Genomic DNA, 15,980 nt, shown 5'->3' with positions numbered 1-15,980 from the left:
GTAAGGAAACCCGATGAGGAAGACCTTCAATATTTTTAACACCGTAGTAATGGTTGTCGTGTTTGAATAAGAAAATGGTATTCTCGTGGGGTGTCCTCCTAGTTTAAAAACAAAGAGCAGCCACTTTTGTTGAACGTGTGATACAACACAACTATTTTACAATTCAATAACTTCTCAAATCGGTTTATATCGTTAAAACTAACTGCATCATTATCGAATAATCTTACACCCCGCTGCATCTGACTAACAACATTTTCAATGTATTGGGATACTCCCTGAGGATTCAAATGCTGTGCAATGCATAATGCAAAGCATAGATTGTTGTTAGTGTTGTGAAAAACATACAGATGTCTCATCTTCTTTTGGAAAACGTCTGATCTGAAGAGGTGCGCTATTTTACTCCTAACACAGCCTTTGGGTGGGTGCACTATTTGGATCACCAGTTCCACACTATCACTTGCCATTATCTCAAGATTGCTCTGCATAGCTTTCTTGAGCATGGTTAGAAAAGAGTCTAGTTCCACGGCTCTGTTATTCAACTCAAATTGTAATGAAACATTCACATTAGGACCTTGAACTAGAAAATGTACAGCATCTCTCGGACCAGCTATTTCATTAACGGTATCCATCATGCCGTTTATAATCTCTAGAATATAATTGTAAAATTCTGCAAAACTGTTAACGTTATCCATTGAGACAAAATGAACTCTCCTCCTAATTTTTGTTATTGAACTTTTCTCTACAAATTATTCTAATGTCAGGATCTACCCCATACCCCGTTTGTTCCGTTTCCGTACGGTTTTCATCATTATCTGAAGGGAGAAATTCTACATCAGTTTCATATGTTCTAGGACTCTTGTTCATCCTTATTAAAACTGGTTGAAGAAGAATTCTGTGAACTCGACTGTTGAGTACATTCACCAAATAAGAGTCTCTCATTTAACACAGCCAAGCACTGATTCAGTTCAGCCGCCCAGTCGAACAGACTCAACTCCTGATCCTCGTCGTCTGAGCCATCTTAGAGGGAAAAAAAACTGATCCAATCATTCTAGTATATATGTGATTATTAATCATGCATTTATAATGATACTTACGTGGTGATAGTGGCCTACATGTTAGTGGTTGAACAACTTGAATAGGCCTAGAGTTATTTAGACGTTATGAGCCACAGTGACCTCTGCATACGCATATGTGTAGACGTCGCCGGTTGTACGAGGTTCCATGAAAGAATTGTGAGCTCCGTCGGGGGGCTCGATGAATAGTGGATGACGGTAGAGGGATTCACCCCTTCTGCCTCTATGTGACAAATTAAAGCACTGTATAAGCTTTTCGACAAAAAGCAGTCTTTTAACATATGTTAGACGTGCTCTAGAATGGATTACCTTGTATCAATTCATTCAGTATATGAACTGTTTCATCATCTTGTGTCCTTATATCTGCTGATAAAAAATAACAAAAATTAAAATGATAAATAAATTACATCAAATTAAAATGTATAAAAGTTCAAGAAATTACCTTGGTCAGCAATTCTCTCCACAGATTCAACAGGAACTCGTGAACATCTGAACCTACGGAAATACATAGAACAGAATTATAGACTGTGAGCAGAAGAGATCATCATGATGGTGTCCTTTATAACAAAACGCATTGATGTTACATAATTTAATGCATAAATTAAATAAATAGAATCACCTACTTCAAAGTTAAAGTTTCTCTATTTAGCTAGCCATGAGAATAAGAACAGCCATCGATCAAAAGAGTTTCACAGTTTTAAGAAAGAAAGGTCGGTGGGGAAAAGAGATGGTTTTCAGACAAAAGCTGTAAATTACAATCCACCCATCCCCAACACCACTCTCAGATGTGGAATGCACTGAAAAATGTTAAGGGCCCAATGTGTGATAATGGACAAAATGGACAAGAACCTTGTGTGATAAAACTTATAGAGTAAACACATTTGGTGAGAGATCACAGAAAAAAAAATAAAATAAATGGAAACATTATGATGTTTTGTGAAAGGTTTGCTTATTGCCCTGTTTGAGTGCATATGGCAGATAAGATGTGAGGAGGAGGAGGAGAGAGAGAGAGAGAGAGAGAGAGAGAGTGTCAATGACCCCTGACTGCAGAGTGTGTGTCAGAGAGGATAATGAACAGACAGAGAAAGTGGAGAAAGACTGGTATAGTATGAGACTGAAAACTTAAATTTTCTTTAATCACGTTAATATTTCTCAGTTAAAGAAACCTCTAATACACAGGTCTGTTTGGTTGGGTAAAAAAAAAAGGCGGTAAAATTTGAACTTTCTGGCCTAGTGTATTACTGACCCTGGGAGGAGTTTGGTTTTTGGGGGACGGACACCTTATATCAATTTTTGTCAGAAAGTGTATTCCTGTATGGGTAGGAGAAGGGGGAGGGATGTGTGAGTGGGGAGGGTTGTATGAGGGGGGCTTATGTCAATTTTTGACAGAAGGTGTATTCCTGTATGTTAGGAGGAAGGACTTGGGAGGAGGTGTGACTTCCTTAGAGAATCAGCCAATGGGGGGGAAGAGTGAGTGAGTGGGTGAGTGTGAGAGAGAGAGAGAGACACAACTGAGACCCATACGCATGTTTGAGTATCCGTACATGACCGGCAGCGGAGCAGAGCGGACATTAATGACTGGGAGGTATGTATTCATTTAAGACTCATAACTTTTAATTACTTTAATCACTTGATTATTTCTCAATTCAATAAATTATTACATGTTTTCATATAATATTATGTCACATCATATCATGACTCGTGTCATGTAACTCGTGTCGGCCCGAGTGCCACAGGGCGTGGAGCAAGACTCGCAGACTTCCTCGACAAGGACGAACATTTATTAAATAAATGACAGCGGCACTCACACGTATTACAAATGATAACATGAACATGAAACGAGTGACATTTAAACAAACATAATGAACACGCTTAAGCTTTCACAATGACGAAGAAACATTAACAAGTTACATCAACACGTTACATCGACACGTTACTTCGACAATGACCAGCAACGCCGCACACCCTGACGTGAGTTTAAATACACACAGACTAAAACGAAGTGCAGGTGTGTGCAGGCGTGGCCACAAACGAGAGTCCTCCCACTGCACGTGGCTGGCCAAACCACGTGCCTTGCGCTTGACAATAATAATAATTTATATATATATATGAATTTTATAAGAAATATGGTGGTGGGGGGGTCGGGGTGGTGTGTGTATGTGTGGGGGTGATTGACAGATGTCAAATCAATCAATCAAATCAACAAATAAGTCATTTTGACTGTTAGTGTATACTATTACTCTCTCTCAGGGTTCATTTGATGACACATTTGCATGGGCTAGATGAATGATAAGGGAAACTAAGACTAGAATAAACGGGAAGTGTTAAGGCCTAAAATAAAGACATAACACTGGCCCTAAAAAGGGAACAAAGCACCCAAGGATAACAACTATGTTCTGAATTCAAGAATACTGCCAATCACTGGGTGCAAAAGGTATCTGATTGTTTTATTTACATTTTCATTTAGGGACTTTAGCAGATGCACTTGTCCAGAGTGACTTTTAAAAGTGCTGTAGTTGTCTATTCAGAAAAGTATCCTTAGCTATCATAAATAGTATAAATATAATAAAGACAAAACCTTTCTGAGCAGGTATGTAAATTTGGACCCCACAAGAAAACTACACATATGGTTTGCAGTACCAGAACAGCAAAGAAAATTTTAAACCTGAGTTTTTGTTTATTATTGTTCCAAATAAAGTAATTACATTATTATGTATATGTATAATGATGTATAATTCCAATTGCCCTGTATTGCTCCTGAAATTCTATGATAACTATTTCCCAGGTGAACAGTAAGACAGGAAGATGTTCTTTTACTGGTGGTATTTGTGTTTTTATGTCCTCTGGCTTAAGGGTAAGTAGAGAAAATTATACAAGTTTTTAAAATAAACATCAAAGAAATGTTAACCTCACCAAATATTAAAGATACCATAGAATATATTTATTCAGTATTTTTAATTTGTTCTCTGATATCTGTATACCTGCAGAACAGCAGAAGGTTTGCCTGGAGTAGAATTTGGGCTGATGTATGCACATTTTAGGTGCAATATTTTAATCAATCAAGACTAACAGTCTAATATTTATGGAATTGGTTTGTTTTACAACCCACTTTTGCTTATGTGAGATTAACATTTGAATGGGGTGACAACAGAGTGTGAGGTTCACAGAATGTGAGTTCATGTACTGAGCTCTCCTTATTGAAATGTGCCAAGCTAAATACAGTTTTCCATTCTGTGACACCTTTAAATGTCCTTACAACAACTTTTAAACAGTGTTTTAATATTTTTAAAATTGTATTCTATTTAACTTATTGAGTTTCAGAAGTTTTTGGATTTCATTTGAAGCAATGCTAATGGAATAATCCCCAACAGTTATAAAACTGCATCTTAATTTTAATTAAGCCTTTTGTTGTTGTTAAACCTTAATTTCAAGATCCCACTTGACGCTGCATTATTTATGATAATGAAAAAGGCTGGATTTTCAGGCATGATTTTAGAAGCATGTGGTGATTACTGATTTGTCATGTCACAGTCTGGTCTTCCTGAATGCTCATACTCACATGTTGTAGCACGGTGAACACTTCATATACTCATTGTGTGTCATTTCAGTGTCCCCCATTGAGAGTGACTCATGGAGAGTTAAAATACCTCCCTTGATGGTTGGCTTGGAAGGCTCGTGTGTGGTGATTCCCTGCCACTTTAATTATCCTGGTCCAAGCAAAAAGGCCTCGGACTTCACTGGAATCTGGTTAACAGACTTTAATGAGAAGGTTTTCCATTCAGTAACCTCCAAAATCAGTCAAATGTTCCAGGGACGTACAAGCCTCACGGGTGACTTAAGCCACAGAAACTGCTCGCTGAAAATCAACCCACTGCATCACACAGATAAAGGCACTTTCATGTTCCGGATTGAGATCGAAGATTACAACAAATATTCCTTTACTCAAAGTAAAGTCTCCCTTTTAGTAAAAGGTGGGTGTCAGACAAAGGTTTAAATAACAATCAAAGGAAATATTAGTGTATGTCTCAGCCACAATGCACATTACATTCTAGCTGGATTGAACTGGAGTCAGAATATTCTTGGAACCAGAACAAGACCACTGTGTCCACATAGTCTCTTTTCATTGGATTTGGCCCACAGCCTATTGTGACCAGTGTTCCCATCCACCCAAAGAAATCAAACCAAGAAGGATAAACAGGGTTCAAAATAATTGCTCCAGATTAACTATGGTGAAAATTCATTGCAATTACTTGTTTCAATTTAATGTTTGAGGTTCCAAAATTGTGTATATATGTTACAGGTGCTTATGTTTATATAGGTCAAATTTTGTTTGGCCCGTATTTTTATGTCTGTGAAATGTGTGGTTGAACTTGGCATTGAGGTTTGTGTTTTTGTTTTATGATTTATTTTCATGGCACTACCTTTAAATTTTATTTTATTTTTCATGCATAGATTCTCCAGCACGCCCAACCATATCTTCAGGGATGGAAATGAGGTCAGGGAAGAAGGTGACAACTTCCTGCTCTGTGTCTCACTCCTGTCCATCAGACCCACCTCACATCACATGGAATTACAGAGGAATACTTAATAGCCAATCACAGGAGCAGACCAAGGGTCAGTGGACAATGACTTCAACTCTGAGCTTTATACCCTCCAAAGTGGACCACAACCAGCCTCTCATTTGCACAGCTGAGTTTCCAGGAGGGAAGAGAGTAAACATCCAGACAACTTTGAATGTCAAATGTGAGTCAAACATAAAATCTAGTGTATGTTTATATGGCAAATCTTTGTCGGAATCATCTATTATGAAATAGAGATTGGGGAATTTCTGCATTTAATCAACATTTATGAGCATCAGCAGGCTTTTAACTGTCAAATAATACATGTAAAATTCCAGTTTGCCTTTATCTCTAAGAAGGCCTATTGGTTCAACTCCCCAGCATTTGATTATATATTAAATTATGGAGCCTTTGTTTCTGTTTATTTGTACGTAAATTTTTTCAGAATATAGTGACTGATGCTACACAGTATATATGTATTATTGATCCTCCAGAAATTGTTGAGGTGATCTTGGAATCCTTAGTGCTTTGCATACACTTTCATTCTGTAAGGGTTGGCACCAGGCCGTGGCCCCCTCCAGTAACCAGAGGGAGGCCTTGAGTCAGGCACACTATCAGGCTTGATGCCTGACAGCTGTGCTAGATCTGTATAAGCCCAGTGACCCAGTCACTCAGTGCTGGGCTTTTGCTAAAGTGTTGAGCCAAGCTCCTAGCTGGTAACTTTGGGATCTGAGGTCTGTGAGCCCTTGTGCTACACCTCTGTGAGAGTGTCTGTGTCTGTACACGTCCCCTCCCTTCTCCAGTTTTCCCCTCTCGAGTCTGTCGCTCCCCTTAGCCATTAAAGTTTCTCCCTGTTTTCTGGTTTTGTTTGGGAAGTTTTAATTTGGTTTTCCCCAGTGCATCGGTACTGCCATTCTTTCCGTAGCATCTTTTGTTCTCCCATTTTCCACGCTCAGCGTGGTGTTTAGTTTTTCCTCTCGTTTTGTCATGCTCCATTCCTTTGAAGTGCGATATACGCGCAGGTCATTATGATGGCGGCCTCAGTCTAGCTGGAGTTCGTTTGCCTTGCAGCAAAGTGACCAGGGTTCAACTCCCCACTTTTTTTCTTTTTTTTCTTTTTTTTACTTCTCCTGTTCTACCTGTTCTTAGATCTAACTGTTTTGCACACGGGTACACCATTGTTAAAGCGTGGTAGCTCACCCAGTAGGCTGTTGGTGTCCTGACCTGGGTTCGAGCACCATTGCACATTCACAAATCTGTAGATACAATTAAGGCAGATACACTTATATATGTGTTACATTATGAAATAATCACCATCATTGACCTTTTTATGTCACCAGTAGTCTAAATTTAAGCACCTTTTGAAATTATCCTTCGCAGATCCTCCTCAAATTGAAGTTGCCTCCTCGTGTACTTCGGCGATCTTAGTAGTAACATGTCTGTGCAAGGTGAACTCCCATCCTGCCAGCTACATCAAGTGGTGGGGTTCAGACCCATCCAAAGAGCTCCACAATACCAGCATAGAGACAAATGGCTCTCTTACTATTGGAACTCTACAGGGGATACTAGGCTTCACAGACACTGTGCACTGCAGTGCCAGCAACAGTGAGGGCAGCTCTACCCTGACTTTACAAGTGCCTCACAATGGTGAGACTTCAAATCAGTCTTCTAGATGATGAATGCACCATGTGAGAAGTTTAGTATAATATAGAATTTCAAGTGTTCATCTCCAACCTGACAGTGTTAATAGTGTTTCCTTTTTGATAGGAAACCTTATATACATTTCACTTGCTGTCTCTGCACTTGTTGTAACCATAACTGGCATCTCCATATGGATAATGAAAAGAAAATGGTAAGAATGAATCACTCTTTTCAAATAACTACATTAACACACTTCTAAAAATATATGAACAAGCTGTGGGAGAGAAAATAATGCTACATGTCTTTTGTGAGAAATTAGCAGAATAGAGCAGAATGCAACACACCTGAAGACAGAAATGAATGTCACCCCAAGCCAGGCTGACTCACAAAGGTACATGCAAGGACATCCTTGTGTCAAAATTGCAGCAGAGATACTTACCTGTTACAGAGCAAGCTGTAAGCAGTTTGAATTAACGACATTTGTCCAGTGATGTTTACTGTAAATGAAAAGTCACTATATCAGTAGCATATTAGTCAGCATGCTAGCATTGCTCTTGGTTTCAGAGGTCACTTTACATGGATTGGGTATATTCATATCATAATAACTTGTCCTTCGGTTTGCAGAAAATGTGAAGATTCCCCCCCAAACTACAAAGGAACGCAGCATGTGTATAGCAACATGGCGGTAGGCAGATCACAACAAATCATCTTTGCATTTGTTGAAAGTCATTTGCTTTTGTGGAATGTTAAGGAGTCTAAAACATGTACCACACTAATCTGTCACAGCATTTACAGTAGTGCTAAATACGCACAATGTGTCTCATAAGAGTAGGGATACGGTTGAATTTAAGTAAACAGTGTATTTAGCGGAATTTTTTTTTAAAGGGAACAACTTTATTTGGTGGTCTACTTAATTCTAACATTAATCAAAATTTTAAAACAATAACACCCTGGAAAGAGAGGTTAGGTTGTGGACTCAAGACAGTATGAGTCAACTAAAAGGTTGGTTTGAAAATACATATTGGAACACATGTCAGCAGGGTACATTGGATTACCACAATTACAAGTGACAATACGTGTGTGCGGAACAGTTATTCCTACAGGAAATATTAAGGTCTATGTCTGTGCCACCTAAACAAGATGATGCATATTAGTGAGAATATTAAACAGATGATAAATCCCATGAGGAAGGCATTTAGTGTCCAGTACTGAGGTCCTGTCAAACTGAGGGGAAACCTAAGAGAGAAGCTGACAGTGTAAAATGGAGGAACTCTCTGGAAGATGCTGTTACAACAAAGAGCCCAAAACACTCTGGGACACAATAAAGAGCATGACAGGAAAGTTCTCATCAAAGAAGCCAAGTCCGGCACAAAATGACTTTGAATTTTCAAATTCACTACATGGTCATTTTGTGATGTTTGAACATAGGGGGCATTTATCATAAATGTACGGATATTTGTAAGAGCATCACACCAAGCAGTCAGGATAGGATAACATTTTGTGACGGCAGCAGGGAGAGAACGAGAAGCAAGTGCACTTACAAAGTCCTGATTCTCCATAACAAGAACAAAAATATGCCCAGCGGAGAGCTAACTCCATTAATAGAAAGGAAACTGACAAGCAGCTGACAATAACCACTCATTGTACAGCGATGTGGAAGCTGGCTTGCAGGCGTCGCCTTCTAGGCTCTGTACAGGCGAGCAATGCACTGCACTGGAGGACAGTAACTATGGGCTTTAAATAAGAGAGAATAAACAAGGCAAAGGTGCTCATGCTTACTGATCTGGCGACAGTCCGTGACACGTGACACACAAGGTTGGCCATGTGATAAATACATTTTGATGTATCAGTACAAAGAAAACTACTGGTTCACATAATGAGTGCATTTGTTGAAGCATCATTTTTGAGCTTTCTTTAGATACATACACCCACGCACACACCATTCCTCTAATATGGAGGTCATTTCATATCACACCAATTTCAAGGACATCCTGTCCTAAGTAATGTAACGACTTCTGTCCAGCTGTCTTTACATCAGCTGTTATGACGTCTAATGAGAGCAGTTTAACTCGGCATCACCACCATGAGGAGTTTAACCCAGTGACACCACCAAACCAATAAAAAATGATGAGGTCCACAACAGATCTAAAGAAAATACACACAAAGGAAAAACACCAATACATAGCACTCCTATATACCAGTGGGTTCCACCACTATCAGCAAGAGAAACTGCAAAACTGTACTGTAAAAGATGAGACTTTAATCATTATATTGCCAAAAGTATTCACTCACCCATCCAAATCATTCAGTTCAGGTATTCCAATCACATCCATGGCTACAGGTGTATAAAACCAAGCACCCAGGCGTGTAGACTACTTCTACAAACATTTGTGAAAGAATGGGTCTCTGTCAGGAGCTCGGTGAATTCCAGCATGGTGCTGTGATAGGATGCCACCTCTGCAACAAGCCCAGTCATGAAATTTCCGTGCTAGTAAATATTCCACAGTCAACTGTGAGTGGTATTATAATAAGGTGGAAGTGATTGGGAATGACAGCAACTCAGCCACGAATTGGTATGCCACGTAAAATGACAGTGCAAGGTCAGCGGATGCTGAGGTTCGTAGTGTGCAGAGATCGCTGACTTTCTGCGGAGTCAATCGCTACAGACCTCCAAACTTCATATGGCCTTCAGGTTAGCTCAAGAACAGTGCGTAGAGAGCTTCATGGAATGGGTTTCCATGGTTGAGCAGCTGCATCCGAGCCTTACATCACCAAGCGCAATGCAAAGCGTCAGATGCAGTAGTGTAAAGCATGCCGCCACTGGACTCTAGAGCAGTGGAGACATGTTGTTTGGAGTGCTGAATCACACTTCTCTGTCGAGTCTGGGTTTGGCGGTTGCCAGGAGAACAGTACTTGTCTGACTGCATTGTGCCAAGTGCAAAGTTTGGTGGAGGGAGGATTATGGTGTGGGGTTGATTTCAGGAGTTAGGCTCAGCCTCTTAGTTCCAGTGAAAGGAACTGTTAATGCTTCAGCATACCAAGAGATTTTGGACAATTTCATGTTCCCAGCTTTGTGGGAACAGTTTGGGAATGGCCCCTTCCTGTTCCAACATGACTGCGCACTAGTTCACAAAGCAAGGTCCACAAAGATGTGGATGAGCGAGTTTGGTGTAGAACAACTTGACTGACCTGCACAGAGTCCTGACCTCAACCTGATAGAACACCTTTGGGATGAATTAGGTGACTGAGAGCCAGGCCTTCTCATCCTATATCAGTGTCTGACCTCACTCTGACCTTCTGGAGGAATGGTCAAAAATTCCCATAAACGCATTCCTAAACATGGTGAAAAGCCTTCCCAGAAGAGTTGAAGCTGTTATAGCTGCAGAGGGTAGGCTGACATCATGTTAAACCCAATGGATTAAGATTGGAATGTCACTCAAGTTCATATGCATGCAAAGGCAGACGAGCGAATACTTTTGGCAATACAGTGTATATTACAATGCAGTAACAATGCATTACCATCTGGACACCCTCCCAGCATCCCAGGATCACAATTACAGTCATGGAGGCTCTAAAATAAATAAAACAACATAAAACTATACAAAAAGGCACTAATGAAACAGAAGAAACTAACTCTTACCGCCACTCAATTTATTTAAATAATTTAGTGACCAGAGGCTTGTAATTTTGTGTGCTCTATCCATATAAACGTAACCATTTCTTACTCTTGCAGCTGGATGTAGAGGACAATCCATACGAATGTGCTACTGATGATGCCATTTATGCCAACATCTGAAGTCCAGTGAACTGAATCTGAGCTGGACACTTGGAGAAGGAGAGCAAGACTTCAAGAAAAATCTTTATTTATGTTTAGGTTGATCTCAATCAATCTAGGCTTGTTTGTGCATATTGGATGCCATTTTTAAATTGTAAAATTCAACGAATTATTTCAGAGAGTTGAAGAAATCATGTATAATGTAAAACTTCCTTTCTTTATTTTGGTTATCTGTGTGACCATGTGAGGAAGCTTGTCTTTAAGAAATGACAAATACACATTAGAGTAATTGTAACACAAGACCAAAAAGCCTGAATTTAAAAGTGCAGTTCCTGACAATGCCCTCTAGATGGTGCTTGGCCACACTGAACAGTTTGTTGACTGCACATGAACATTTTTCTACTTTCAAATCTAATCAGGTAGGCGAACTAGCCTTGTCCTTCATCTGACGTAAGTTTTTGTCCCGCACATGAGCAGCAGTTCTGCTCCATCTTCCCCTGACAAAAGTTCTGTAAAGTGGCTGATGGGCCAGTTCCCATTGTCCAATCAGAATCATGACCATGGTCATTTGTTGTTATCTGGATTTTCTACTTGGGATAAGTGTGGTCTGGGTCCTAAATGATACTTGCAAGGCTACTTTAATAGACCATATTTCATGCTCCCACATTCCTCTAAAGTATGGCGCTCCAGGAGGACTGAAGTTGAATGTGATGTTTTGCTTGACATGCTTCTCTTGTAATGTAGCACACATTTCTTTGAAAGCTTCAACTCGCGTTCTCCTCCTCTAAAGTTAGTCCCTCTGGTGGAGTTAGTACCGCTCTGATGGAATTCCTCTGTGAGAAACTAAATTGTCTCAGGCCATCGGGAATGAATGTATCAGTACTAGAGAGTACAGAATCGTATACTGCAAGTGTTATTAGACACTTGATCAAGATGCCCCACCTCTTTTCATTCCTTTGGATTATTTTGATTACAAATGGGCCAAAATAGTGTCAGTGAAAAAGAAAGCAGGCTTAAAAAGTTGAAGTCTACATGGGGGAAGAGCTGTCATTGTAGGTGGCTGTGGCTTTGCTCTCCACCTTTGGAACACTGCATTTGTGCTGATGACATTTCACAGCTTTTTTTTTTTTTTCAGAAGTGTCTGAACACTTATTCTTATGTAGATGCTTCACTTTGTCATCAGATTCAGAAATAATGAGTTTAATCACAGGATGCTTTGTATCAAATACATCAGATACATGGTGAAATGTAGGAGTGTAAGTTTTGTCGCTTTATGGTTGCCAACTGATGGCACATTCCTTGCTGCCTCACGAAGAGCCATTTTCTCTAGTAGCTCTTGCCTTTGGTACAGAAGAGATAAGTTCTTATGAGGCCCCACAGAAATTCACATTGTTTAATGTTCTGCAGCAGAGGAATGAAGGACCATTATGTGAAGGGTTCTTACCCTAAAGAGACTATAGTGATTTGCCATGCGTGATGTGATTCTGGAATATCCATTTCTGGGCTTAAATAGCACTGTGGGAATGTGAGCTGTGAGAGGTATTGCAGTTCTCTTCCACATATAATCCAGGCTTTCCGGAGCTCTTCCGGTAAGTGTGGGTCATTCTAGTCTCTAAGTTCGTCCTGGAGATGCTGTACAATCTCCTTAGCTCCACTGGTAAAGGAGGTGATGTATGCAATATGGTCATATTGCTTCACCAGAACACTATATATGTGACACATGGTAGGTGACTTTGTATCTGTAATCCAGTTCAGCATTTATACAATACCAACAAAGACACAAAGTTATTTCTTGTTGATCCAATTGATTCTGAGCAAGCCACAGTTCATTGTTCCCTGCTGTTGCGTCAGCAAGCAGATGAGCAATGACATCAGCATCATTGCTTGTCCACTTAGTTCAAATCCTCTTGTAGATAAGAATGCTTACAACTTCTCATCAAACAGGTCACCATCCTTAGCAGAACTCAGATTGTGAAGGCGGTTAACTATCTATGTAGCAGCTAACGTCTACATATCTTAGAACATTCTCTTGGCCCTGACAGTGGTCTCTGACGTGATGCTTTCCAGGCAGAGAATAAAGTTGATCCCATTTCTATGCATCTCATCATCCCCTAGGGCCAGATTAGGTGAATCACTTGCACTGATGTCATCAAGGAGCTTCGTAAGAGCTTTCATAATATTCCGAAGGACTTTCGGTGCTCTCTCTCTGAAGGCCCATCAGATATCTAAGAGCTTCTTGAGCTTCAGTGTAGAGGATGCAAAGACTGCTGCTATTTCATCAGTGCAGCTAGGCACTTTGGGGAGCCAGTGCAAAAAGTATGCAACAAGTATACACAAACTGCTTGTTAGATTTTGAGGCTTCCACCAGGACCAGATTCAAATAGTGCACTTTGTTTTTTGTTGCATGCATGTATTCTGGCTTGAAGACCTTTATACATGCCACTCACGTTGGCTGCTCCATCATATCCTTGGCCACATGTATTCTTTATCTCTGGACCAGTCTTCTACAGAAGGGAAGGCATAGCACTTTCCAGCTCCTGGCCTGTAGTTGTATCAACATTACACACCCCAATGAGTCTCCCCTTTATTTGTATATGATGAAGATATCATACTACAAATAACACTTGCCTATGGTTTAAAACATCAGAGGTTTCATCCAATAGGATGGAGTACATTCCCACCCCTTTTATTTCACTTTGTATCTCGCCTTCCTGATGTAAGGGCCCAGTGCTGCAAATATGTCTTTTTGGCTTCTGTTAGACAGCACAGACACCTGGGGCTTTGTCTTGGTGACTTTCACTCTGCATTCATTCTACATTCTACATTGACACTGTCATGGCAGGAAATGCATTCTTCCTGCTATACATCAAAGAATGTCTGGAGTGCCTTTTTTGGTAGTTGGCCTGACCATGCTTGTCATGAGGATTTCTGTGACTGAGTGCTGGTTGAAAGCTGACAACTAAAACAGTGTATTGAAAAAAGAGTATTTGAGTACTCCAGACATACTTTTCCAGAGAACCAATGTTTTTCAGCATTTTTGAGATATGCTATGTCTAGTTACCATATCATATACCAGCCTCTAGACAGAGGACTGTGTTGCAGCACATAGAAATGTAATTCTCATTGCACCTGATGTGAAATGTTTATCAACTATGTTTGCGATGTACTTCCTCTCCTGCATTAACAGCTTGCTTTTGCTCATATCCTCCCTGTGCTATAAGGGGTCCAGCCTCCGTCTCACCCTCATCTTGATCTAATGTGTCAGAAGATTGTTTCTGTAGTTGTCCCTGAAACTGACTCTGCTCTGGACTCTGTGCTTTCTTCTTCATCTGTGATGGCTTCTGTATCAGGTGGCAATATCATTCCCTCCTCCTTCTTCTCCTTAATGCTAGATGGCCTGATCCAGAAGAGAAGAGAGCTACCCTGGGCGGCCCGCTGAAGCTTTTCCTTTCTTTCTGTTTTCTTAGCCTGTCCTTTGTTGGCTTTAAACTGATATTGGTAAATGAGACCAATAAACATTATGCATGACAATTAAGGGCTAATCTTCCAAAAATAGACCAACATTATGATATCATGTTTATTTTGGTAGGACTGCTTGGTGACAAAGACACTACATTAAGTAAACCCCATCAGACTGTAACTGACAGTAGAGTAGCTCAACTTCAAGCTACTTTTTTCTGCAAACAATTTTTAATGGGTTATTTGATGAACTTTATCTTTACTTAGTTTTAATTTAATTTTAATCAGATTTAAAATTGTAATGGCCCTGAACTATTGTATTAAAATGATAATCAGTTGGCTTGCCTTGTCTACTGTCACGGAACACTCACCTCCCCCGAGTCACAGGGTTTGGCCAGCCACATGCAGTGGGAGGGCTGTTCTGTTTGTAACCACACCTGCACACACCTGCGCCTGCGTTCATCTAAATGTCTATAAACCCGTGTCAAAGTGTGGAGAGTGTTGGTTAATGTTGACGTAGCGTGTCAATGTTCTTTCCTTATTGTTGAAACGTATGTGTGTTCATCGTGTTTGTTTAATGTCAATCGTTACGTTTGTGTTTATTGTTTGTAATACGTATCAGTGCCACTGTCGTTTATGTAAATAAATGTATGTCCCAGTCGCTAGTCTGTGCGTCCTGCCCCTCGGCCTGCGGCACTCGGGCCACCACGCGTTACGTCTACATCTACCCGTATGACAGGAGTAAGTATCCAAATGATTGCATAAACTATTAACCACATAACACATATTTATTTGTTTTAGTTGCATGACAAAGGAACTAGCCTACCGGTCTACAGTACATTTGGTTTCATTTAATAATGCTATTCTGTGCCTGATTAGCTTGCTTGTTAGTGGAGCACTACATTGCATACAGCAGGCTGGTTGTATTGGGATGTTTTAATATTAGATTTATTTATTTTTTTCCACAACAGTGACAGTGTTGAGTCTTAGAGCAAACTCTCTCGCTCTGCAGCTGTCAGCGGTGAAGACAGGACAAGGCGACCCCACAAGCGTGAAAGCTACACTACAGGCATTCGATGTGCGTGTGCTAACCATGGTGTCTCTGACAAGGAAGAGCCAAAGGCTCCTGCGTCTCACAGAATTAGAACTCAAATGCTGTTGGCAGGCATTACATGCTTTTAACTGAGAATTGATGTCATGCGTCAAACTTGCGAACTAAACTGTAAAATTGGGAAAAAGGGTCACTCATCTGTTCAGAGGTCAAAAGGGCAAGTGCGTGATCACTGCCTGGGGTCCATCAGTGCGTCTGCCTAACACTATTACCTGGTTTCTGTTCTTTGGCTTCATCAGAAAATGTCAGTGGGCCTCAAATTATACGAAGTTTGTTATTCGTTGCCATTCTTCATTCTGCAGCACAACAGCAAAATGTGCAGTAATTTCAGGTCTGTGTCCAAGGGCTATAAAAAGCAACAT

At 40.3% G+C, this 15,980-nt stretch overlaps 1 protein-coding gene across 3 annotated transcripts; it reads left to right on the top strand.

The window, feature by feature from the left end:
- Positions 1–2,584: 2,584 nt before the first annotated feature.
- On the top strand, positions 2,585–11,343 carry LOC113568565 (myelin-associated glycoprotein-like). 3 transcript variants are annotated; one of them, XM_035534273.1, is made up of 9 exons: positions 2,585–2,658; positions 3,859–3,927; positions 4,682–5,044; positions 5,526–5,816; positions 7,013–7,279; positions 7,400–7,484; positions 7,593–7,664; positions 7,898–7,958; positions 11,007–11,343. In XM_035534273.1, exons 2-9 carry the CDS (start codon positions 3,879–3,881, stop codon positions 11,067–11,069), a joined length of 1,251 nt encoding a protein of 416 aa, XP_035390166.1. In that variant the 5' UTR covers positions 2,585–2,658; positions 3,859–3,878; the 3' UTR covers positions 11,070–11,343. The 3 variants fall into 3 exon arrangements, with proteins under 3 accessions (XP_035390166.1, XP_026852565.2, XP_035390167.1); XM_026996764.2 differs by lacking the exon at positions 2,585–2,658 and adding an exon at positions 3,423–3,507; XM_035534274.1 differs by lacking the exon at positions 2,585–2,658 and adding an exon at positions 4,061–4,114.
- The last annotated feature ends 4,637 nt before the right edge of the window (positions 11,344–15,980 follow it).

Source organism: Electrophorus electricus, chromosome 15, assembly GCF_013358815.1.
Source record: "Electrophorus electricus isolate fEleEle1 chromosome 15, fEleEle1.pri, whole genome shotgun sequence".
Lineage (NCBI taxonomy): Eukaryota > Metazoa > Chordata > Actinopteri > Gymnotiformes > Gymnotidae > Electrophorus > Electrophorus electricus.
Note: the sequence above shows the minus strand (reverse complement) of the source record. Positions and strands in the feature narration are given on the sequence as shown.

Excerpts from the sequence above, each read along its gene's own strand:
- LOC113568565 (XM_035534273.1), top strand. The coding sequence starts at position 3,879 with ATGTTCTTTTACTGGTGGTATTTGTGTTTTTATGTCCTCTGGCTTAAG. Across the intron at positions 3,928-4,681 it reads TTATGTCCTCTGGCTTAAGG|TGTCCCCCATTGAGAGTGAC; the intron begins GTAAGTAGAGAA and ends GTGTCATTTCAG. Across the intron at positions 5,045-5,525 it reads AGTCTCCCTTTTAGTAAAAG|ATTCTCCAGCACGCCCAACC; the intron begins GTGGGTGTCAGA and ends TTTCATGCATAG.